Source organism: Hippopotamus amphibius, chromosome 7 (assembly GCF_030028045.1).
Source record: "Hippopotamus amphibius kiboko isolate mHipAmp2 chromosome 7, mHipAmp2.hap2, whole genome shotgun sequence".
NCBI lineage: Eukaryota > Metazoa > Chordata > Mammalia > Artiodactyla > Hippopotamidae > Hippopotamus > Hippopotamus amphibius.
In genome coordinates, this window is record NC_080192.1 from 126,170,182 (window position 1) to 126,193,450 (window position 23,269).

The following is a 23,269-nucleotide window of genomic DNA, read 5'->3' on the forward strand; positions in this document are numbered from 1 at the left end:
CCAGACCTGAGGTTTAAGTCCGGCTTCACCACTTCATTAAAATGTTTGTCTCTGCCACAGACACTGGCTTCTCAAATATATCCTGTATATTTGGTCAGCCTTTTCTCCTTCCACCTATCCACAGGGTGGGTGTGTGGGGTTATATCTATATGCAAATGCAAATCTGTGAAGGATTTCACTCTGAGAAACATCTGTGTCAAGAAAGAAGCGTTAGCAAATTCATGAATTGTGTTTTGTTTTATACTGGGTTGGTCAAAAAGATCATTCGAGTTTTTCCATATGATGTTATGGGAAAACCCGAACGAACTTTTTGGCCAACCCAATACACATAGACTCGTTGCTATTTATTTTTTTGTTAAAGTAAGAGGTGTTGCCTTGATTATGTACATCTTTGCTTTTTCCTTAAGTGTGATGAACACTGTAATATGGAAAATGTCTATAATATGTTTAGGTTAATGAGGATAATACAATGGCATGATGATTAGCAGCTAGGTAAAATATATGTACAAATAGAAGAGTGGAAAGTAATGATAAAAATTACAATCTATGTAAAATGCAAACATATTTATGAAATGCAAACATTTTTGCTGAAATCAACATCACTTACTTTAAAATATCTCTGGAAATAGAAATCTACTTTACCAGTTAGAGACTTTAATTGATAGTTAATATAAAGCCATTTAACATATCCAGTTTCCTGGCCCCAACCATCACTATGGCTGGCAAGAGCCCTGGGAGGTGAGCCAGCTGAGGGCCAGAGACCCAGGAGTCTGGGCTGAGGGCAGGGGTGTTGGAGCTTGGGGCTTTCTGTAGGATCTAGATTTCAGGGCTAAGATTTATCTGAAGGTCTCCACCCGAAGACATAATTTAAACCAATGACCACCAGCCAAGTCATCAATCCAAATGTCCTCATCAGAGACAGAGACAGTTTGGAAGGACAACCTGGAGGACTTCTTTGGACTGCAGAGCAAATCCAGCGTTGCTTCTCACAGATTCCAGCAGCCCTTTCTCTGCGGGGGCCAGATCTGAGCAAGTGACTGAAAAATCCAACATGCGTCGAACTGCCAAGCCCAAGAGAAGCTTGGAATAACAGCTGTCTTACCCCCTTAAATGTAGTAAATATAATACAGCCTTTGGAGTCAGAGAGACAAGGGTTCAAATCCCAGATCAGCTGCATGCTCATTATGTGATTTGAGCAAATGATCTAAACTTTTCAGCCTCAGTGTCCTTACCTGGAAATGTGAGTGTGGCAGAGGGGACCCCTGGGGCACTAAAATTGGGGCTCCCCTCCATGGCATTGAGACGCTGCTGGAAAGTAGCTGTCCTGCCAGGGACTGATTACATTTCCCAGCACATTTCACCTAAGCTGGGCCATATTGCAAGTCCTGGACATGAAAATGTGAGCAGGAATGACGGCTGTGTCAAAGAGGTTAAGTATCCAGTATGCCTTCCCCATACTCGTCCCCTCTTGCCCTGGAAGTCATGCATTGAAGCTATCAACATTTCAAAATGCAGGGGCCTAGATCCCTGAGTCACCCCTTGGAGGAAGATGGGAAAACATTCAGATGTCTTTCTGAAGTCTTGAAAATGTAACAGGAAACATGGCCAAAAGTAATTAAAGGATGTGGGCCAAGCAACTGGGTGCAGGATTTCCTGCTTGAGCAACGGAGGAGCTAAGGGTGCGGACTTAGGAATGCCGGCTCAGCGCAAGTTAGAATGCTGCTTGCGCACGCACTGATGTCCTCCTGCTGTTCTTGTAAAAGACCATTGCCCCAAATCATGTGAGGCCCTTTGTACAAAAAGATGTACAAAAAGAAGTTTGGTTACTTCAAAGAAAACATTGATTGTGGGACAGAACTGGGAGTATGAGAACTTTATGCTATCTTACTTCCTGAATGCAGAGAGCTCAATAAAAGCAACGTGGGGGACTTCCTAGGTGGTGCAGTGAGTAAGAATCTGCCTGCCAATGCAGGGTACATGGGTTCGATGCCTGCCCTGGGAGGATACCACGTGCTGCACAGCAACTGGGCCCGTGCACCACAGTTAATGAGCCTGTGCTCTGGAGCCCGTGAGCCACAACTATTGAGCCCATGTGCCGCAACTGCTGCAGCCCATGCGCCTGGAGCCCGTGCTCTGCAACAGGAGAGGTCACTGCAATGAGAAGCCTGCACACCACAATGAAGTAGCCCCTGCTCGCCACAACTAGAGAGGGCCCGTGTGCAGCAACGAAGACCCAACACAGCCAATAAATAAATAAATTTATAAAAGCAACGTGGGATGAATCAGCGGGGCTCTTGATCCTAGAGGTCTTGAGTCCCCTGGTCCCATCTTTCTCTTAAATCTGTCTTTGTGTTTCTTTAAGCTTGCAGCACCCGTCATTCACTCCGAGTCACCGAGCTGGTCTCGGCAGAGGAGAGCTGTTTAAGACAGCAACCCAACTAAGAACTTCTACCTTGACATTGGGTAAATAAATAGCTCATGTGTTGAGACTGAGATTTGGGGGATACTTGTTACAGTAGTTAGCATACATGATAGTAAATATCTAATTTATAGGTAAGAATTTAATCTAGGGACTTCCCCGGTGGCACAGTGGTTAAGAATCCACCTGCCAATGCAGGGGACACAGGTTCAATCCCTGGGCCGGGAAGATCACACATGCCACGGAGCAACTAAGCCCGTGTGCCACAACTATAGAGCTTGTGCTCTAGAACCCGTGAGCCACAACTATTGAGCCTGTGTGCTGCAACTACTGAAGCCCGTGCACCTAGAGCCCATGCTCCACAACAAGAGAGGCCACTGAGATGAGAAGCCCAAACACCAAAATGAAGAGTAGCTTCTACTCTCCACAACCACAGAAAGCCCGTGTGCAACAACGAAGACCCAACACAGCCAATAAATAAATAAATAAATAGTAATTAACTAATTTTAAAAAATAAAAATAACTAAATTTAAAAATAAAATAAAATAAAAGAATTTAATGTATTTTAATAAAACAGGTTCTCTTATCATGAAATAAACAAACAACAACAATGACAAAAACAACAACCACACACAGAAAACAAAACTAGATAAATTTTTGCCAAATTTGGAGAGTACATTTAAGATACTTTCATGCCAAATGTAAGCTACATAATATAGATGAAACTTATTTTGGTGACTCCTCAGAGGCAACACAAGGAGTTAAATAGTCAACCCCCAGAGGGACAATGAGAGGCCTGTGTGACTCAGACAGTAAGATATACAGAATAAGAATTGTGAAAAGAAAACTGGGGTTTCTAATATGATCACCAAACCAGAAGCCACTTAGAGCAGACACCTGAATGTCCTGTGCTGGTTTCTGTAGAATTGCCTGTCACATGAGCAACTCTGGATGGATTGTTCCAAGGTCCAGAACAGTAGCCAGATTAGTTTTTTAATGATGCTTAGTGGTTCTCCTCAGCAAAGCAGGAGAGGCAAGCCAGTGAAACGGTTTATGTAAAGTGCCTAACACAGTGTCTGGGACACAGCCACAAGCCCCCTTTTCCTGCCAGCTCACCACAGTAGTTGCTTGCTTACTGCCTGTTCCTCTCACATCTGGAGCAGGGAATTGTGTTGCAAAGAGCGTCACTTCAGATCTGAAGGACAACTATGCCCTAGGCTTGGCTAGTGGGAAATTTTTCTTAGTTTTGAAGGTTCGGGAGAGCTCACTGGTGATGCTGCCACAGCTTGAGAAATAAGGTGTTTTTTCAGATTGCTTAAATGACTTTCAGTCTTGGCTCAAAATCAATGCCACATGAGAATCATCTTTTGCTGACCAATTAGTTCAGGGCCACATGAAAAAAAAATGGGATGGAATTTATTTAACATGTTTTGAGGGGTTTTGGAGGGGGGTTTCTTTGGGTTTTTTTTTTTTTTTTTGGCTGTGTTGGGTCTTCTTGCCACACACAGGTTTTCTCTCGTTGTGGCAATTAGGGGCTGCTCTTCGTTGCAGTGCGCAGGCTTCTCATTGTTGTGGCTTCTCTTGTTGTGGAGCACGGGCTCTAGGTGGGCTTCAGTAGTTGCAGCACGTGGGCTCAGTAGTTGTGGCACATGGGCTTAGTTGCTCTGAGGCATGTGGGATCTTCCCAGACCAGGGATCAAACTCGTGTCCCCTGCATTGGCAGGTGGATTCTTAACCACTGCGCCACCAGGGAAGTCCTATTTAACATGTTGAAGGGCAAGGACAAGTCCTTAGTTAACTAATGTTTACTGTACATAGTTATGTTTTGGATGTCATGGTTTGATCTAGGATATGTCCAGATCTTAAAAAAAAAAATTTAGTGACCTTTTGAATGTGGGCCTTGTTTTTCTCTCCTTGAGTGTGAACTGTACTTATTGCTTGACTTCTAAAGAACAGAATGTGAAGAAAGTGAAGGTGTTTGGCACCTGAGATTAGGACAGAGTGGCTACCTCCTTGCTCTCTCTTGGACTTTTCACTCTGGGGGAAGCCAGCTGCCAAGCTGTGAGGACATTCAAGCAGCCCTATGGAGAGGTCCCCGTGATGAGGCACTGAGGCCTCCTGTTGGCAGTCACATGAATGAGCTACCTTGGAAGTACATCAACTAGTGCCAGTCAGCCCTTCAAAGGACTACAACCCAGGCTGATGTCTTGACTGCCACCTCCTGAAAGGTCCTTAGTCAGGACAATCCAGGAGGCTGCTCCCAGATCCCTGACCCACAGAAACAATGTTTCATAGTGAGATAATGTTTGCTGTTTTAAGCTGCTAAATTTGGGGGTTAGTTGTTAGCAAAAATGGACCACTAATATAGGAACCCTTTTCCAAGACCAAGAACATTATAGCTGGGACTCTCTTACACACAGAGTAAAGTATACAATACTCCATTTTTGTTAGGGGTGTGTGTGTGTGTATGTGTGTGTGTGTGTGTGTTTTAACACACATAAAGTACATAACTTACGTGTACAACCCAAGGAATTTTTACCTATGTATACACCCATGTAGCCACTACCCAGGTCAAGATATAGAACATTTCCAGTACTCTAAGAAATTCCCTCACGCCCAAATCCAGCTAATAACTCTCACCAGAGGTAGCTACTTCTCTGAGTTCTGAAACTATAGATTAGTTTTTCATGTTCCTGAACTTCCTGTAAATGGAATTATTCTGTGTATACTCTTTTATGTCTGGTTTCTTTCACTCGGCATAATAATTTTTATGTTGTTTCATATTTCAATAGATTGTTCTTTTTATTGCTGGGAAGTATTCCACTGCCAGATTTATTTATTTCCCTATCGACAGCCATTTGGATTGTTTCCAATTTGAGGCTATTATTAAGAAAGTTCATATGAATATTCTTGTGCCAGTTCCTTTTGCAGACCTAGGCATTCAGTACTCTTGGGTAAATCCTTAGGAGTAGAATTGATAGGTCACAAGGTGGGTGTATGTTTAACTGTTAAACAGTTTTCCAAAGTAGTTGGTCATTTCACATTCCCACTCAAAGTAATTTTTCTTTCTTTTTAATTTGAAGCAACACCAATTTGAAAAGAAAGAAAAACAAAAGTGAGTCAATGAAAAATAAGAGGCAATGAATAAAGAGCTTCCTAAATTATTCCTTGGAATAGTCAAGAAAACCAGTCTATAAGGCAAGGAGCTATCTGACAGCTGCTCCTCCAAGCAAGTACTTTTATTTTGATCATTGGTTTGGAAATGATTTCAGCCACTTAGATCAAAAGTTTTCACAAAGATGATTCAAGCCGGGACCCAAATCCCAAGAGGAGAAGAACTCACATAAAGAACACTTCAGATGAGTTTGCACTGTGTTAAGTGGAAGAGAGAAGAGTCTTCCCACATGGCGTGCTTGTTTACTGGGCCAGCCAGGCTGTGACAAATGAAACAACTTTTTGATGCCTAACAGTTTGCCTCCAGGCACTGAGTCAGCTTTGTGTTTCCCGTGAGTCCTGCTTCAAATAAACAGACCGGAGAACGTGATTAATTATGCGCTCTGGGGCATGGGGCTGTTATAGGCACGAGGGCTCCGCACTTAGCCTGGTAGCCAGTCTCCAGCTTGCTCCCAGCAGAAGAAGGATCCTTAAGTCCTAACACCCACAGTTTTATTTGAGTTGGTTGTACACGGCTCAGTAAGAGAAAATGAAGACTATAAAGCCAGAATATAACTCCATTCTCAGCAACTTCAAGAGATGCTCAATGCAATCTTTTTTCTATTAGGAAAAGTAAACATTGTCAATAAGCTAAAGATCCAAAAATATGGAATGGTTAAATCAATGCCTCTCTTCCTCCTGCAGTTGGTGGGAATTACTGTGTGATTAAGAACAGGGAAATGACACAATGAGGCCTTAGAAAAGTCCTGAGGCCTCAGAGTGCCAAGCAGAGGGCTATCTGCACTGACACAGAATGGCAAAAACCCGATCCGGGGCTCCAAGCCATCAGTAGGCAGTTATTTCCAGACAACACAGGAAAGGACTGGGGCTTGGTCCTGGACAAACTAGTGAATATTCTTGTGGCTTTTATTATTATAAGTGGCTTAGGTGCCAGGGGGGAAAGGAATAAGGAATTCTTTTTTTTTTTTTTCCTACCACTGGCTAGGCATTGCAACAAGCACTTACCTGCCATTAATTGACTTAATCCCCACAACAGCTCCATGAAGTAGGTACCACTATCCCCATTTCAAAGATGAGTTAAATAACTCCACAAGTTAAATAACTTTCCCCAGGAAAGTGAAATAACTTGTGGAAATTCCCCCAACAAAAAGGAGAAGGAGTCAGTATTTAAACTCAAGTCTCCTTACTCCAAACCTCTGCTCTAGACTTTACTGACAGCAAAGGAAGTTGAAAAGGAGATTTAAATGGGCAGCTGCTACCTTAGCCACGGGCAAGAGCACCAGCCTCAGACTGAGCAGAGACTGGGCTTAAAAAGGAAAATACATCTTTCCCTTTCCCTGGCTCTCCACTGCTCAGTTTTAGCTTATTTTCCTATGAGAAAGTTTTAATAAAAAGCTTTTTCCTGTGAGAGCACTGTCTCCCTGAGCCCCTATAGTCCACAGGGACCAGCCTTGAGCATTCTATGGTGGTGAGTTTTTCTGCTTTCTCCTCCAAGCCTCCCTGGATTCACTCTGGTGTACCTCAAAAGCTGGTACAAAAGTGTAAAGCAATTATATTCTAATAAAGAGCTTAAAAAAATAAAAAATAAAAAATAAATAAAGGAAAGCCACCTCACCTTCTTTATTCCCTGTCTTATTTAGAGACATTCTCCGGCACTAGAAAGTCGTCACATTTTTATAAGTCACACAGACAACAATATATCACTTCAGTTCCCATCTATTGTGTGTTTGGGGGTCTTCTGGATAGCAGCAGGTTGGAGCACACTTGGCTTGTTTGCCCTTATTAAACTGTGAAGGTCACTTCTCTGCCAGGATCCGTAATCAGCGAGCCCTCGCTCCCCTCCACAAATGTGTCTCTTCCAGAGCCTTTTGCAATTATGGCTCATTTCTCTAGGTTTCATATGGCAGGCGTCTGAACAGAATTAAAAGCATAAGCACGTGCAAAAATAATCCGCTTCCCAAAATAGTAAATGCTGAGAAGTTCTATATTAGAACACACTGTGAGTGCTGACTGGTTAGGGCCTGATTAACCTAATAGGCTTAAAGTTCCACTTGCCATGCACATCTGTCAGGACACCAGCAAAACGCAGGCCCGTAATCCATGAGACTGAAGTCCTTTAGAATTGCCCCGTTGCTCACTAGCAGCAGAGGGTTCAAGGCTTAGAACAACACCCAAACGGCAGCATCACTACTTCTGCACGATGGCGCCAAGGAAGTAAAGAAAGCTGATCCCACGTTAAGGATATTGCTCCTTGGACTTCAAAGGATTCTGGCCAGGAAGTCACCTGGATGGACGAGTAAGACTGCCTTCTGTTCCTGTTTTGAATACAGTTCTCTGAAAACTGTGAGGGCCGCAGGCGGGGGATGAGGACAAGCCGACATCATGGGATGTACACCCTCCCACAGTGACATTGTTCACAGCGTTGCTAGGAGTGGCATCCGGCTCTTTAAAAAGCCCAAAGCGATTCTGCCAGGACGTCCGGGGGCCAGTGAAAGGTGCTCCATCCCTTCGCTGGTTCAAAGCGCCACCTGCTATGACTCTGGAGGGGGCTTGTCCCAGGGACAGAGGCCAGCAGAAGAGCAGCCACGTCCCGGGTGGACCCAAACCGTGGCTGAAAGCCTTTGTCAGCTCACCAGAGAGCCCACTTCAGGCAAAAGGAAAGATATGGAAGGACTGATCCTAGACACCAAAACCTCCCCATCCCAGCTGCACAAATCACAAAGCTACATGCCTGCAGACATTCCGTTCAACAGACAGAGTTCCCATGGGTCACAAGGGGCGGCCTTTTCTGGGGAAGAGAGTGAAGAAAGTAATACCCAGGAGATTTCCAAATGGGAAAAGGGGCCAAAATGTCACAGGTCGGGCAAACAGGGCCATTACTGCCAAACCATCCTTCCTGCCCACGAGTCTGAAGACAAAGTGGACTTCCCCGAGCCCTTGGTGAAGGCCCACCAGCGCACTTACACCTATCTGCACGCCTGCCTCTCCAAGTACGAAGCCGTTCTGAGCATCACCCATCGTGCCACCCAGACCCAGGAGCTGCTGCAGCCCATGGTCGGCTTCCTGTCGCTGTGTTTTGATGAGGTGAACCAGCTCCTGGGGGAAATCTCCAGGGATGGAGAAGAGCTCCTCCAGAAAGTTAGGGAGGATCTGGCTTGGCCGTTGAAGAAAGGAGAGCCCCAGGAGCAGCCAGATCTCCTGCAGCAGCTTCTGCAGTACACAGTCAGCAAGCTGCAGGCGCTCAGCGGCACAGTGGCCTTGCTCACAGGCAGCCTCCTGGAGGGCTCGGGCAGCTACCTCCACGCCGCCGCAGGCCACCTGGGGAATAAGCTGAGCACGAAGAGGGGTGCGGATGAACGCCTCCTAAGAGCTCTGGGGCAACTGGAGAGCTTGGCGAGCAGCCACAGGGACCCTGAAGCGCAGGGTCCACCCCTGTGCTCTGAGGACAGTGGTATTGGTGCCGACAATGAGTCCGTGCAGCTGGCAGACAAGCTGGGCAAACAAGCCAGCTGGGACTTAGTGCCGGAGCCTGCGGAATGGGGGCCAGCGGCTTCACCCACCGTAGAGGCCAGGCTGTCTGGACATACCTGGCAGCAAAGTCCATCTGGGATGGGTTCAGACGGAACCCAGCACTGCCCGCTCTCAAGGCCTCTTCCAGCAAAGGTTCAGCCAGCAGTACAGGGTGGATCAGGAGGCACCTGGCCCTCCAGCACAGGCCCAGAAAATCCTGCCTCCAGGCCTTGGGGGCTGGGCGACAGCACTCTGTGTGATTGGCCTGGGAGGGGGATCTCTGGGGAAGCACACTTTCCTAGAGGCTCCAGGTTGGTGGGCACTCTGTCCTTCAGTGAAGGCGAGGACAGCAGCCCAGAGGAGGAGGAGGACAAAGAGCGTGTCATGAGTCCACGTGTGTGGCAGGAAAATGCTTTCCAGCCAAGGCCACGGTCTTCACCGGCCAGTGCCGAAAGCCCATTTCAGCCACATCCCCAGAGGCTTAGGAGCCCCCAGACCCAGGAAATGATCCTGAAGATGAAGGACGCAATCAGCAAAAGGATCAAGTTTGTCCCTGTGCCCTCTGAGCACCAGGACTGGACTGAGGAGGAGGAGAGAACCACGGTGCCACCGAGACCGAGCACGGCCAGCGGCAGCAGGAGGGCCCCCTCGAGGCAGAGGAGGTCCCAGTCCGAGGGGTGTCTGAAGAGCCATGTGGAGGACCCCACCCTCCAGGAGCTGCGGAGGGCCCAGAGAGACCTCAGCCAGAGGCTGGAGGCGTTTTACACCCTGGGCGCCCGACGGCAGGGGCAGATCCGGGAGCAGCTTCTGCAGCCCAGCGCAGCAGTGCGGAGGCCCGACAACGACTGCAGGGTCACCCCACGCAGCACCATCGGCAAGCTGAAGGCATCCCTCACCAAGAACTTTAGCATTTTGCCAAGTCAGGACAAGAGCATCTTGCAGAAATGCTGTCCCCGTCCTGAGGGAGAGCAGCCCTGGCGAGGAAAAGCTGAGGGGCTTCCAAATGTCGTCCCACCAGGTGAGAGGGCCAGTGAGGCTCCCGGGGCCAGGGACTGGAATGTCAGGAGCTGTCCCACCAGAACATCGGTCAAGAAACTCATTGAAACGTTCAGTCCCACTGAGAATCTAAAGAAACTGGGGGATTCCAAGGACTCTGGGCCAAGCCCCTGCTCCAGGAAGTGGGGGGTCCCCAGCATGCCTTCCAGATTCCCCATTTACAGGGGGCTTGCCCCTTTGTACCCAAAGCCTCGAATTTCCCCAGCAGCAGGTGGAGAATCTCTCAGGATGGGCCCAGGCTGGAGGCCCTGTGCTCCCACCTTTCCCCCTCTGCTCACAGCAGAAGCATCCAAGAGCGAGGACCTCAGCTGTGAAACAGAGGACGACCCTGAGCATCTCCCTCCACCGCCTCTGGAAATCCTGATGGACAAATCATTCACTTCTCTGGAGCCTCCAGAAAGCAGCAAGCTGGCAGAGAGCTCCCCTGAAGGGACCCATGCGCCGGGGCTGGGAGGGGCTCGCCCTGCACGGACAACGTGGGCTTCCCCAAAGCTAAGAGCCTCTATGAGCCCCTCTGACCTGCTGCCCAGCAAGAGCGCTGCCGCCCTCACCAGGGCCCGCAGTGCAGAGCCAGGCAGCTGCAAGGGCAGCTGCAATCCCGGACAGCTCGCCTTGGACCTCAACCACCCACCAGCAGCCAGCGAGAACCCCGAGCTACAGGCTGGCAGGGCTCCGAGTCAAGCACGAGCCAACAGGGCCACCAGCCTCTCCAAGCATCCCTGGAAGGCCACCCACTGGCACCACTCCAGCCACATGTCCAGGCAGAACAGGACCTCAGAACCCAGCCTGGCCAGGCCAACGCGAGGACCACATTCTCCCGAGGCCGCGAGGCAGAACCAAGATAGAAGCCCTGCGCTGGTCAGGAAGGCCTCTCCTACAAGGGCACATTGGACACCCAGAGTGGACAAGAGGTACTCAAGCCTGCCCTCCACTCACAGACCTGCCCAGCCAAGTGTGCCCTGTGTGCATGTGTCCCCCAGCCCACCACGCAGTCCTCCAGTGAGCCCCAGGGTGCTAAGCCCTCCAATAGTGAAGAAACCAGCTTCCCCTGCCCACCAGCACAAGCTGCCCAGCCCTCCCTCGGCAAGCCCACCCACTCAGTACAAAGTCTCCAGCCCCCCTACCCAGTGCACAGAAGCCGGTTCCCCTGCCTCTGGCCCCTCCCCATCTCCCCCAGCGTCTCCTAGTCAGGAGCCCACGGAGACAAGAGATTCTGAAGACAGTCGGGCAGCCACGGCCAAAGTATCTGGGAACACATGTTCCATTTTCTGCCCAGCCACCTCCTCTCTGTTTGAAGCTAAATCACCCTTCTCAACAGTATACCCACTCACCCCACCATCGCTCCCACCTGAAGCTGGAGGTCCTCATGGGACCCCCACAGGATGCTGGAGGAGCAGCTCAGGGACACGACTGAGGGCTGACTCACAGCGAGGGATGGCTCTGTGCGCCCTCAACCCTCAGCCTTTCATCAGAAGGACAGCTTCTGACCGCCAGCCGGGCGTCCGCCTTCACCTGCCTATTCCGGGCACCACCAGCGACACCTGTGAATCCCAGCTTGGCCAGAGCAGGTAAGGAGAGTCCTGTGGTTACTGGGATAGAGCTGATGGGCCCTTAGGCTAATCTGGGTCAGTAACAGTTTTCAAATATGCTCCAAGAGAAAAGCAGCTGGAAAAGGGGTTTGGGGATGTCCCGCCTCCCAGTCCCCCAGCCTTAAGCAACTGTCTTTCATCTGTTATACATTTCAGGTTCCCACAAAAGATTTAATTGAAAGAGGCTCTGCTGTATTTCAAATAAAGTTTAAAACAATCACGTTGGTCCAACCACTTGTGACCCTTAGTTTACAGCTAGGGAAAATGAGATGAAGTGACTTGGCCCCCAAAGTTGAGTCACTGTCACCTGTCTGGAGCCAGCAGCCTGATTTCTATCTTTTCTGGTTTACATCAATAGACCAGCATCTTAGTGGGAGGTGCTCAAAGTTTTTGGTCCCAGGACTTCTTTAAACTCTTCAAAATCAAGACCCCCTCCCCCCCACAAGAGTTTGGAGCTGCTCACTCCACAATTTTTTTTTCCTAAGGTATGTTATTGTTTTCTGAGCTAAGAAATTTTTCTTTAAACGTCACTAAAATATTGTGTGCAACTTGTAAAAAAAAAAAAAAGACCCCCCCCCAAAGAGCCTTTGTGTGTGTGCACTGCATCTATCGCATTTTATTGCATTACAAATTAAAATTGAGAGATGCTTAAAATAGTTATTAATTAAAAAACGACCCCATTCTATGTTAACATAAAATATAATGGAAAGTAACTACATTTTCCACAGCAAAAAAAAAATTAGTGAAAAGAGTGGCACCGTCTTAGAGTTTTGCAAATCTCTTTAGGGTGTGAGCGTCACAGAAAGCCAGCTGGATTCTCAGGTCTTTGTTCACAGTCAGTCTGTTCTGATATCACACATCACACAGTCTGGAGAACTCCACTCTACATTCGTGAAAGAATGAGTGGAAAAGGACATGACATCTTAGTATTATTATGAAAATAGTTTTGACCACACGGACACACAGCCTCCTGGAAAGGATCTGGGAGGCACCCGGGACATGCCTTAGGAACAGCTGGTCCTGGAGGGATTGAATATAAAGGTTTGGCTTCCCCATACTCCTGAAGACCTGCCCCTACTCCTCTTCCAAACCAGCCTCATCTCCACCTCCCCTTTCTGAGGTGTGTAAAGTAAGAACAAGACTCTTCATGAGCTCTGAGCACCCCAGCGGAAGGGCTGCCGTGCCTGCCCTGGGCCGGCTGAGCTCCAAGTGTGCCTTTCTCGTGAAGGGCAGCTAATTTGCACGTCCTCGGCCCAGCCACGCAGACAGGCCAGGGCATGCGGCTGCAAAGGGGCATAACTCAAAGTATAGCCATTGCCTGGGCATTGAAAGGACTCATATGGTGTTGCAGTTATTTTATAGAATATACGGGAACATGCATCTTTTCCGGAATTGTGGCACAGGGAGAAAAATGTAAATCTGAGGTCGATTAAAGAGGAACTCTTATCAATGTGTCTTGATATCAGATCAGACAAAGCTCAACCCACACCAGCCCTTGCTGTGTTTGCATTGCCCACAGTTGTGTAAATCAGAAGTTAATTTCTGCCAGAGCGATACGTGTTACAGACTTCACAGTCTGTCAAGGCATAAATGGTAATTTTTCACAAAGCACTCGGGAGTCAATTTTAAATAAAGATATTATCTCAGGAAAGTTGTCCATGATTATAGTTATATAAACGTCCCCAGCCACTTGAAAGAAATGAAATATTGATTATTTTTGTGAGAGTCTTAATGTAACGAAGCTCTTTTCTTAAATCTAAAATGAGCTTCCCACAGCACAGTCTTTCATCTGAGAACCTCTATATATGTTAATGCATTATTCCTCACACTAGCCACTTATTCAGTTATTAGATTTCTAAAACTGTGCCCTTCAGGAGAAAAGCTTGAGAGAACAGGGACAATAAAATGGCATTAATTAAAAACACTAACATTTTTAAACAGCAGGAACAATAATAAGGTAACATAAAACTGTTCAAGGAGAAAATACTGCCATTCTCTCAGGTTTCTCCTCGGAATAGGGCAGCCTAAAATGTTGTTTTATGTCCTGAATATCAATATTCAGAGAGATGGGGTGGGCTGGGGAGTAATTGTAGCTTGAAAGAGGGAGGAGGATTCATCAACAGGCGTCTTCCCAAGGTCATGTGGAAGGTCACAGAATGACTCACACCCATTCCCCAGTTTCCTGAGACCACACCTCTACGCTGTTCCAGACTGTGAACCTGTGAGCACGTGATGGATATGATGGGAAAATGCTTTTTCCCCAGACACCTCCCCTGCCCCACCGCCCCACTCCCCACCCAGCCCTGTAAAGTTGGGAGCAGAAGCGCACCAGCTGTAACAGTACCAGGCATTTGCCCCTCTGTAGATGACGAGCATTTTTTTCTGCCCCCCTGCGTATTGGGAACTGAGCATGATTCCCCCAAGATCATGCAACAAGACAACAATCCAGTGCCAGAGAGCCAGAAACTGCTCAGAACAGGCTGTTTCCCCAAGCAGGCGCTTGCAGGGACAGCCCCACCTGTCATAGCCTGCCGCTGAGGCAGGCTTGCAGGATGCGCTGGCCTGCCTCTGGTCTTGATCCCCTGCTGGTCACCCTGTGCTAGTCACGAGCCCCCTTTTTTAGAAAAAATGATGGTGTTGATATCTTCCCCATCTTGGGGCCTGGGGATTGCGCGCAGTCCTTGGAGGCTTCCCCAGGAAGCTCAGTTACTGAGCTTCAACTGTTATTTACATATTGACTCCCCTGGTGGAGCACCTGTCTCTATCCAGGTCTCAGCGTGCCCGGGCTTGCTCCCTGAACTGCGGTGCTTTTAATCTTTAATCCAGGACCAGAGCAGCCAGGCAGGGGCTCTCTGCAGCCCCCCGACCCCGTTTCCTGGATCAGGAGAACTGGGCAACCTGCCTCCCCAGCAGGTCTGGGAACACGTGGAACCACTGTCACATGGCAACCAGAAAAGTCTACCTCTTGGCCTGAGCCTCACGCGGATGTGGGACCCGGTTGGAGTCGGGGAAGACACAGTTCTAACACCAAAGCCTGTTTCAGATCTCGGTGTCAGCCTCCACTGACGCGGCATGCCACAGCTTGTCCCCTGGGCCTGCCCCTCCCCTTCCTGCCAGCCACTCCAGCCTGGGAGCAGCAAAGGCTCATGCCTCCCCCGGCTCAAAAGGGGCACAGAGAGAAGAAACACTAAGGTGGGAGCTGTGGCCCACACATCACTGGGTCCTGCAGGGACTTGTGATGGGGCCAGAGGCTGATTTGGATGAAACTGCCTCTAAGGAAGAGGGTGGGTTCCTCACTGCCTGAAAATCATGTACGAGGGCCAGTGTTCGTGCCCACCCCTCTTCCCCCCACCCCACCCCATTCCTGCCACCTTGATCTTGTTAGGATCCAAACTCAAACTTGTCCTCCACTGGTTGGATGTCCCACGTAAGGCTAAGCGTGCAGAGCCGAGCACACTCATAGCACAGTCGAGAAGGTGCTGTCATGAGCAGAGGGAAGGGCTTCTGGTCTGTACATGCGGGGAGCTGGGGCCAGTCCTGGCCCTGAGCTGAGGACTGATGGAGAGGTGAGGTGAGACTGACGGAGAGGCTCTGAGCCTCATGCCCACCGGCCGTATGACAGAGTGGTCCCTCGGGTCCCTTCCTAGTCATGCTACCAAACTGCACCAGGGACAGCTGACCACTTACTGAGCACCTATCACGTGCTGGTTCGTGCGTGGAGAGTTTTCCATGCTTCACGCAATATTGATACCTTTGAGTGTCCAATGAGATGGGTACTATCTCCCTTTCACAAAGAAGGCAACTGAGAATCAGATTCATTACCATGCTCCAGGTCACACAGCTAGTAAGTGGAAAGGCCAGGGCTTGAACCCAGACAGCCAACACCACCCTCCATGCTGTCTTTGTGAGGCCAGCCTGGCGGCCCGTGGCTGGTGTGGCTCTGAGCTGATCCCCCACCTGGCCTAGGCCGGCTCCGTGTTTGTGACCACCCTCCAGCCTGTGCTCCCAGAGCACACTGGTGTCCCTCTCCGTTCAGAGCCCCTCTCACTGTGGCACTGTGCCACTCAGCAGCCGGGACGCTCTGTTCTAGCCAAATGCCAGTTCTGGGCCAAGCAATTTTCATTTTATTCCGTTAAGGAAAAGGGTGGCAGCTGAGCAAAGCAGGGTTTTTTTTTTTTTGCTGTTATTGTTGGTGTTGTTTTTCATTCAACTAGCTAAGCCTAGCCCTTTATTAAATAAGTGCTTTTAAAACAAAAACAAAATAAAGGCCCGGCTCCCAAATTCCTGAAGGAGCTGCTCTGTTCACAGCAGCAGCATCCGGACGTTGCAGGAAAGAACAGGACTCAGAGGCTGTCCTCGGAAACACCAGGAGCTTGGCTCCCACGGTGCCTGGCCAGAGGAGACAGCCACAAGGACAGCACCAGCACGCAAAGCTGATACGGAAAGGCAGAGGCCCGGCACCAAGGGTCCACCGGGTCTGTGGGTGACACAGATGAGAGGGCTTGAGAGAGACAGAAGGGAGATGGCGCGGGGCCAGAAGGAACGAGGAGGTTTGATTGGTACCTGTGCTTTCTCCCTGCAGCAGCAGCAAGGAGAGCCCCAGGGACACAGAGCCATGGAACAGCCCCTGTGCCCCAGCACCGAAGGGTGGCGGCAGGGGTGTGTCCCCCCCGGAGCTCTGCGTGCTGGGCCACGGGCTGCAGCGGGAGGCCAGCACTGGCCATGCCCAGGACAAGCCCCAGCAGAGGGAAGTGGCATGATGGGCTGACCAACTGAGTCACGCTGACGCCAGTCCCCCCAGAAGGCAAGGGTGACGGCAAAGCGTCAGACAGCCCCAAAGAGGGTAGGAAAGGCCTGGAAGGGTCTGCTGAATTCTAAACAGTCACTGTTTGCAGCCCTAGATCCTGGTTTGCCTCGGGCTTCGAAGATGAACTATAACTCTGGACCCCACAATGACACTCTTTAATTCTTCAAGGGCTGGCCTTCATTTAGAAGGAAAACATATTTACCGCATGCTCAATGAGCCAGGTGTTTTACTAGGTTAGCTCCATGAAACCATTTAATTCTTTCAGCAATGAATGAAGCATTTTCCTGGTTTTTGCAGAGGAGAAAACCAAAGCACCTCATGCCCACTCACCCCCCAAGTATCTTGTCTGAAGTCACACAGCTAGGAAGAGAACAGAATAAAACTTGAACAGGTGTACCTGGCACTAGAATCTATTGTCTTCCATTGCTTTTTTTTTTAACATTTCATTGCCCTTGACTATTCCATCACTCCATTTGCCTACAGCATGCGTATGTACTTGTACAAGTGGGAAGTTTCTTTTTTTAAAGGTTAAATAGTGGCACAGCATTTATGTGCCCATTATGAGCTCTATTTGGAAGCTGATTGCTCCAGAGATAAGCAGCCTGACGTAGAATTAAGACACACAGCTCCACCCACCCGCCTTCTTCTTTCCAAGCTCAGCTCTGAAGCCCCAGAAGCAAAGCTTCCAGCCCATTAGGGCAGCCCTGCTGCCTCTCTGGCTAAGCCTGTCTCAAAGGCATATCTCAAATGCTTTGTCCTACGTACCCACATGCCTCTCAGACTGAGTGGGTACAACCAAGCCTCCCAAACAAGGCAGCCTATTCGCTGCACCCAGTGGGGGCTGAAGCCCAGAAGGATGTGTAGGTAAGGGGTGCGTGCACACACACATGCGCACGTGCACACACACACACGCACACGTGCACACACACACTCACATGTGCACACACACACTCACACACACACACATCCACACCAGTCTCCCCCAGGGGCTTCTCAGCCAACTTTATTCCCAGTCATCTGCAGAACTTCTGCCGGAGTTGAAACTGAAGTGAAGAACAGTCGTTCATGCCAAAAACCTGCTTCTGCCAATGAGCTAGATATTTGCTGCAGATTCTGGGATTTTTCCACTGGAGGCTGTGGAGTGCTTTCTATTTAGAAAAGAATTTGCAGTAATTGGATGATTCAATGCCAGCTCAGTGGGCTGTCAAAAGACAAGAATTCTCACCCCCAGGGTAAGCTAAGGGCCAGGCCTCCACATCTGCTGCAAAGCTGATGTATTAAGTTTGAAAAAATTATAGACTTCAAGTCCTTTCTTGCTGAAGTAGATCATGACTCAGGAACATGTTAAACTGGATCCTGAGAACTAAGCTTTCTCCCCCGGGGTAGGCTGTGGCTCTAAGTAAATGAACCCCACCTTGACTTGCCCAGTGATTCAGACAGGGGTGACAGGGACAATCTCTTCCAAGACACCCAAGGAACAGTGGATTAAACTACCAAGAGGGGCCACCACTTGCCCCTCCATTGGGAAATCTCTGTACACACCCACCTGTGTTTGCTGTGTAGCTGCACTAATCCTCAGAGGGGAGCTCAGGCAGCAGCAGGCCCCGAGCCACACCCACAGGCCGGAGGTGGGCCCTGGGAACCGCCTGGGCTGCAGGGAGAAAGATTAGCCACCCAGGCAGGCAGGGCCCCGGTGTGTGAGAACAGCCAGGTTTTAGGAGCGTTGCTTGCGACAGAGCCGGGCTGTCTCCCTGCATGATTAGGTCGCCAGGGTGGGTAAAGAGGGCTGGGCCCCGTGGGCTGGCTTTCAGGAAGCAAGCCGTGTGGAGCCATCCAGCTCACAGGTAAGAGAACTGGTCGGAAAGGGGACCTGCCCTGTGCTAGGGTTTCAAAGCCAGCTTCCTAGAGGTCTGAAGAAACAAAGCAGAGCCCCAGCTGCCGGGAGACTGGACAGGGGCCCAGCTGATGAAACTGGGATGCAACATGGGGATGTCACCCCAGAGATGATAAAAAGTCTACTGACTGGATAAGAAGTGGGGGCCAGATCCACAAGAACGGGAAGTGAGGCTGGGTCTGCAGCCCAGGTCCCCCCTGAAAGGGCCTTGTCTTAGAGGTCTGGGGCTGGCTTGCGTGTGTGGGTGGGGCTGAGGGGACCCAGCTGCGGTGATGTGAGGTAGAGGTGGGCAGCTGGGAGCCAGGCAGCGTATTATGTCATGGAGGGGGTCAGCATCAGAGAGAATGCCCCGGAAGGGTCTGGAACGAACCACTGCTGCCTTCATGAAGGTGCCCGGCACCACCCCAAGCTAGGCTGCCAAACAGCAGCCAACAGCCACCCCTCCTGTCCTGCAGGCGGCAGCAGCAGAGGGATCCAGGGCTCCCGGGATTCCTGTCCTCAGCATGGAGCCGTGCATCTCCCATCCCTCTGCATTCACTGAGCACCTACGTGCACCAGGACAGGGCCAGGCTGTTGCCATTTTCCTCTTATGTGATGTAATGAGAAGCCCAGGCAGCAGGGGCGATGAGCTGGTGTAGCCATAGGGATGCCTAAGGACCCAGAGGCTTCAAGAATCCCAACTCATCTTCCCGGGGAGGGGTTGCTAAGGCCAAGGGGCTGGGAGGCAGTAAAGGTCTAAGATGAAGCAGTGCCGAGCAGACCCTGGAACAGAGGGGTCGAAAATGTGTTTTTTGGGGGGCTACCATCCCAGCTACCACACCCAACCCAAATTACACGTGAATTAGACTTTGTACAAAAGAAATGAAATCCACCTCAATGCACCACTTGTGTGGCATCCACTGTTTCACCCCGCCTGAGACCAGGCCTTTCCTCAAACCCATGTCTTCGGCTCTGCCTTGGGGAGCACACGGCTGGTGGCCGTGGCGGGCAAGCCCCGCTGCACAGCTTCTCAGGCGGGGCACTCTTCCCCATCCTCCCCCTCCGCCCAAGAACCTCGTCCTTGCTGGGTCCAGGGTACTTCCTGTGCTCAAGGGGGAAGGGAGAGCAGGGTTTTTTGGTTTTGTTTTGTCTTTTTTAAATAATTAAGCTAATGGACCCAACCCGTTAAAGACTCCTGAGTCTGTTCTCTTTCTTCACAGTTAGAAATCAAGAAGGAATGTTGGGTAGAAAGACAGAAGGGAGCCCACATAGGAGATTAATTTAAGGGGTGCATGTTATACCCATATTCTTATTGGGACCCTCCTTTCTGGGGCTGGGGTACAGCCATCCTCCACACCACACCCACGGGGACCCCAAAGCTGCAGAGAGGGAGGTACTCAGCTCCCTCTTTATCCAACACGTTAGTACCATAGCAAAGAGTGCTGCCCCAGGGGAAAAACACAATTTTCTATTTCCATCAAAAGGATTCATGGAGTAAAAAAGCAAAAATAATATTCTAGAAGAACAGTGATAAGTTTTTGCAAATATAAATACAATCTTCAAGGTGAAATATATCTTCCTTCCGCAGCTTGGGTCTGTGCACTTGTTTACTATAAGCAGCACCTATTTTCCTTCCTCATGTCATGTACCCAGTTTAGCACCTAACATAACCCATGTTGATAGAAAATGCAGGGCAGACAGACCAAAGTGACTTTGGTTTCATTGGGAGGTGCTTATGTTTGACAAGCCTTGCCTCACAAACCCTACAATGTGAATGAAAGGGATTTTGAGAAATATATTCTTTTTTCTGAAATAAACCAGTGTTTTGCATGTATCAGAGGAGCCGGTGCCATGAATTATTAAATGTCAACATGTTTGTCAATTGATCATCTGGTTGACTGCGTACAGGCTGCCAACACCCCCTCTACCTGCCAAAGCAAAGCTTTTCACAGGTAATATATTTTTAAGTAGCCCCACATCAAAGTCTGTGCAACTGCCATACAGTGAATGTGTTCTGAGCCTATATTAACAGAACGTGTTATGCTGCACGATGGTTTCCTCCCTGCACCTACCTTAAGTTTAACATCAATCCATCCAGACAGTTCTATGAAATGTAATTAAAGAGACATTGCACACACAGAGGAGCAAACAGTTAATTCACCCAGGACTCTAATTCAATTTTATGGAGGACCCTGGACGCTGCTGCCCTGATTACACTCACGGACTTCAGGAAGTAACTTGATGAGAGTCTGTGGGCCCTGCATCGGGTGACTATAGAATTCAACTGACCTGGTAGCGTGGGTTCCGAATGCTGTAATTTCAGACATCCTTGACGTCTGGCACCCAAGGCAACAATCTGGCTGGAATGCTGGCACTGAGGACAGAGGTAATGCCCCTAGACAAACCCAACAGGTCTGAATTGAAGGAAGAACAAAACAGAAGCAGAAGGAGGAAGAAGGAAGGATGTGGTAAATGTGATCTTCACCCTTCGAGCCAGACTTTCTCCCGCTTCTGATGGTTGGGCCAGAGGTCTGACACCTCCATCAACTCACCCTGTGACCTGGCTTGTATGGGCTTGTTTCTTTATCTAGCAGGCAGTGATAACAAGGCCAGTCTACTTATCCTGCGAGGCGTGAGCAAACCAGCCTTTTCTAAACCATGTTTTGGAGCCATTTTAGGGGTACTGAAGCCATAATCCCTTCACCATCTTTGCTTTTAATGTTATCTCTGCCATCTCTGCACTCTAAGATTCTGATTAAGAAAAGAGATCAGGACCGTTTCCCTCTCCTTCTAGATCTGCGCTTTGATCCTTGGAGAAAGTTAAAAACAGCTGTCAAACTCAGATAGAACTGACTTCCTTCTTTGAAGAATTCCATGTCTTTCAAAGTGAAAACACTGTAAAACATTGTGCTGGCAATCACAACTACATATGTCAAACATACCAAAGGGAAAAAAAGCAAATTAAGCCTCTGAATCTCCCATTTATCCCCACGTTGAGTCGTAAGTGATCTGTCAGGCAGCTGGTAGGAATGACTGGTGTGCCTTCAGAATAACAGGTTTTACTGGAATAAAACTAGAATTAATCATAATTATATTTTTTCTTTCTGTTTAACACTCTACTTTTTCAAAATACAAGTATCTACATTGTTTCATTAGATCTTTGCGGGGAAAAAACCCTAGGAGACGAACAAAGCAAGTATTTTTTTAGTGCCCTTTACAGGTGACAAAAATGGGAGGTTGAGAGATGTCAGATGTTTTCCTCCAGCGACACATTGCCAGCTAGTGGCAGAACAAGTCCCTAGTCCCTGGCCAGCCTTGGTTCTAACACCTATTGCAACAGTATTTAGACTATTCCAGGGGGCAGCCTAGAAAAAGATACCACAAACTTCTTTGGAAGAAATTCTCAGTTTTCTCCAACTTTTACAAAAAGGAAATTTTTCATATCCGGCCAAAGCCTAGATATAGTTTGAGCCATTCCTCTTAAACTAGCTTGGATGGAAACTAAAAATTTCTAAGAAAATTAGAAAAAAAAATCCCCTCTATGCACCTCAGCCACTCCTCATCCACCACCACCCCCCCACCCCCCGCACAGATAAAACTACCCCTGGCATTAAGAAAGAAAACGTCTCTTCCAAAAAACATTTGTCCCTCATTGCCATGACCCCCCAAAGTGGGCTTCCAAGTGAAACCTTCTGGCAGGAGCAGACAAAGCCTTATTCTGGAGACAGCTCTTAACACTTTACTGTCAGTGTCCCAGAGCAGTAAAAACCAGTGGATGAGACAGAAGGGAAATATAGATCCTGGGAGACAAATTGCCCTCATGAAAATTATTTATCTAGCTCTTTTTTCTCCTTTGGAAGAGGACAGGATTGGCTGTGTTTACAAAACCTGGTGACATTTTAAAGCTTTTGCTTAGTTAACAGCTCCTGACATCGGCCACAGAGGTGCTGGATCACTTTCTGGATGTAAAAATTCTCAAGGAGAACTCAAGGTGACGCTAATAACAGCTGTCAGCCCACAGAGAGGTAATTAAAAAGCTATGATTAAAACAAAACAAAACCTTCAAACGTTACAGCCTTCTTCCGTGAAACCCCGGGTGGTAGGAATCAGAGAAGACATCATGCCCCCTGAGTAAGCCCCAGTCATGACACAGACCAAACTGGACTGCTACTCAGGTCCCTGACTCAGAAGCGCCCACCTGATGAGCAGCCTGTAAGCTCAGGAACAACCTGTAAGCCTGCCCGCCCAGGGCACTCCTGAAGCCCAGCTGGGAACAGGCTGTTAGGATGTTGCTTCTGCAACCTGCCTGATCTTGGGCAGATCAGACTCCCAGGCCCCTCACTCCAGGGACAGATATAGAGCTGAGAACAAGAATCTGATTTTTAACAAGAACCCTGTTGCCTCCTCCAGTCTCTATCCCTCCTCCCTAAGCAAATGTGTCCGTCAACTGCATTTGGGAAATACTGGCTTAGGGATGCTGACTCCCAGGTGTGGGCTAGCCTGGAACCCTAACCACCACCAAGAGCACTGGAACTGTGGCCCAGGCTCTTGACCGTGAGGGTGTGTAAGGATGACTAAGGGTTCTGGAGAGTCTCTCTGGAGAGACTGAGGGTTTGGTAGGTCTGGAGAATGACCTAGGGGTCTGCATTTCAACAAACGCCACAAGTGCTACTGTTACCAACAGGCCACAGTCCACACTGCATCTACACCTTCCCCAGGCCAAGAGCTCCAATAATCACGGTATATCTGAAACCGTCCCCTTTGTCCACTCCTCTGCCTGCCCTTGTGTCTCTACCAAAACGTGAGTGATTGCGGCTGACTTCCTGGTTATAGCGCGCTCT

At 49.0% G+C, this 23,269-nt stretch overlaps 2 protein-coding genes across 2 annotated transcripts in view; one reads left to right on the forward strand and one right to left on the reverse strand.

Moving 5' to 3' along the window:
* The window catches only part of CLIP4 (CAP-Gly domain containing linker protein family member 4), a 123,505-nt gene that overhangs the window by 95,974 nt on the left and 4,262 nt on the right, over positions 1-23,269 (reverse strand). The gene's annotated exons all lie outside the window — the stretch shown is intronic.
* PCARE (photoreceptor cilium actin regulator) lies at positions 7,976-16,508 on the forward strand. The gene is made up of 2 exons (XM_057743393.1): positions 7,976-11,727; positions 16,331-16,508. The coding sequence occupies exons 1-2, from the start codon at positions 7,976-7,978 to the stop codon at positions 16,506-16,508; spliced, it is 3,930 nt and encodes a 1,309-aa protein (XP_057599376.1).

Excerpts from the sequence above, each read along its gene's own strand:
- PCARE (XM_057743393.1), top strand. The coding sequence starts at position 7,976 with ATGGGATGTACACCCTCCCACAGTGACATTGTTCACAGCGTTGCTAGG. Across the intron at positions 11,728-16,330 it reads TCCCAGCTTGGCCAGAGCAG|CAGCAGCAAGGAGAGCCCCA; the intron begins GTAAGGAGAGTC and ends TTCTCCCTGCAG.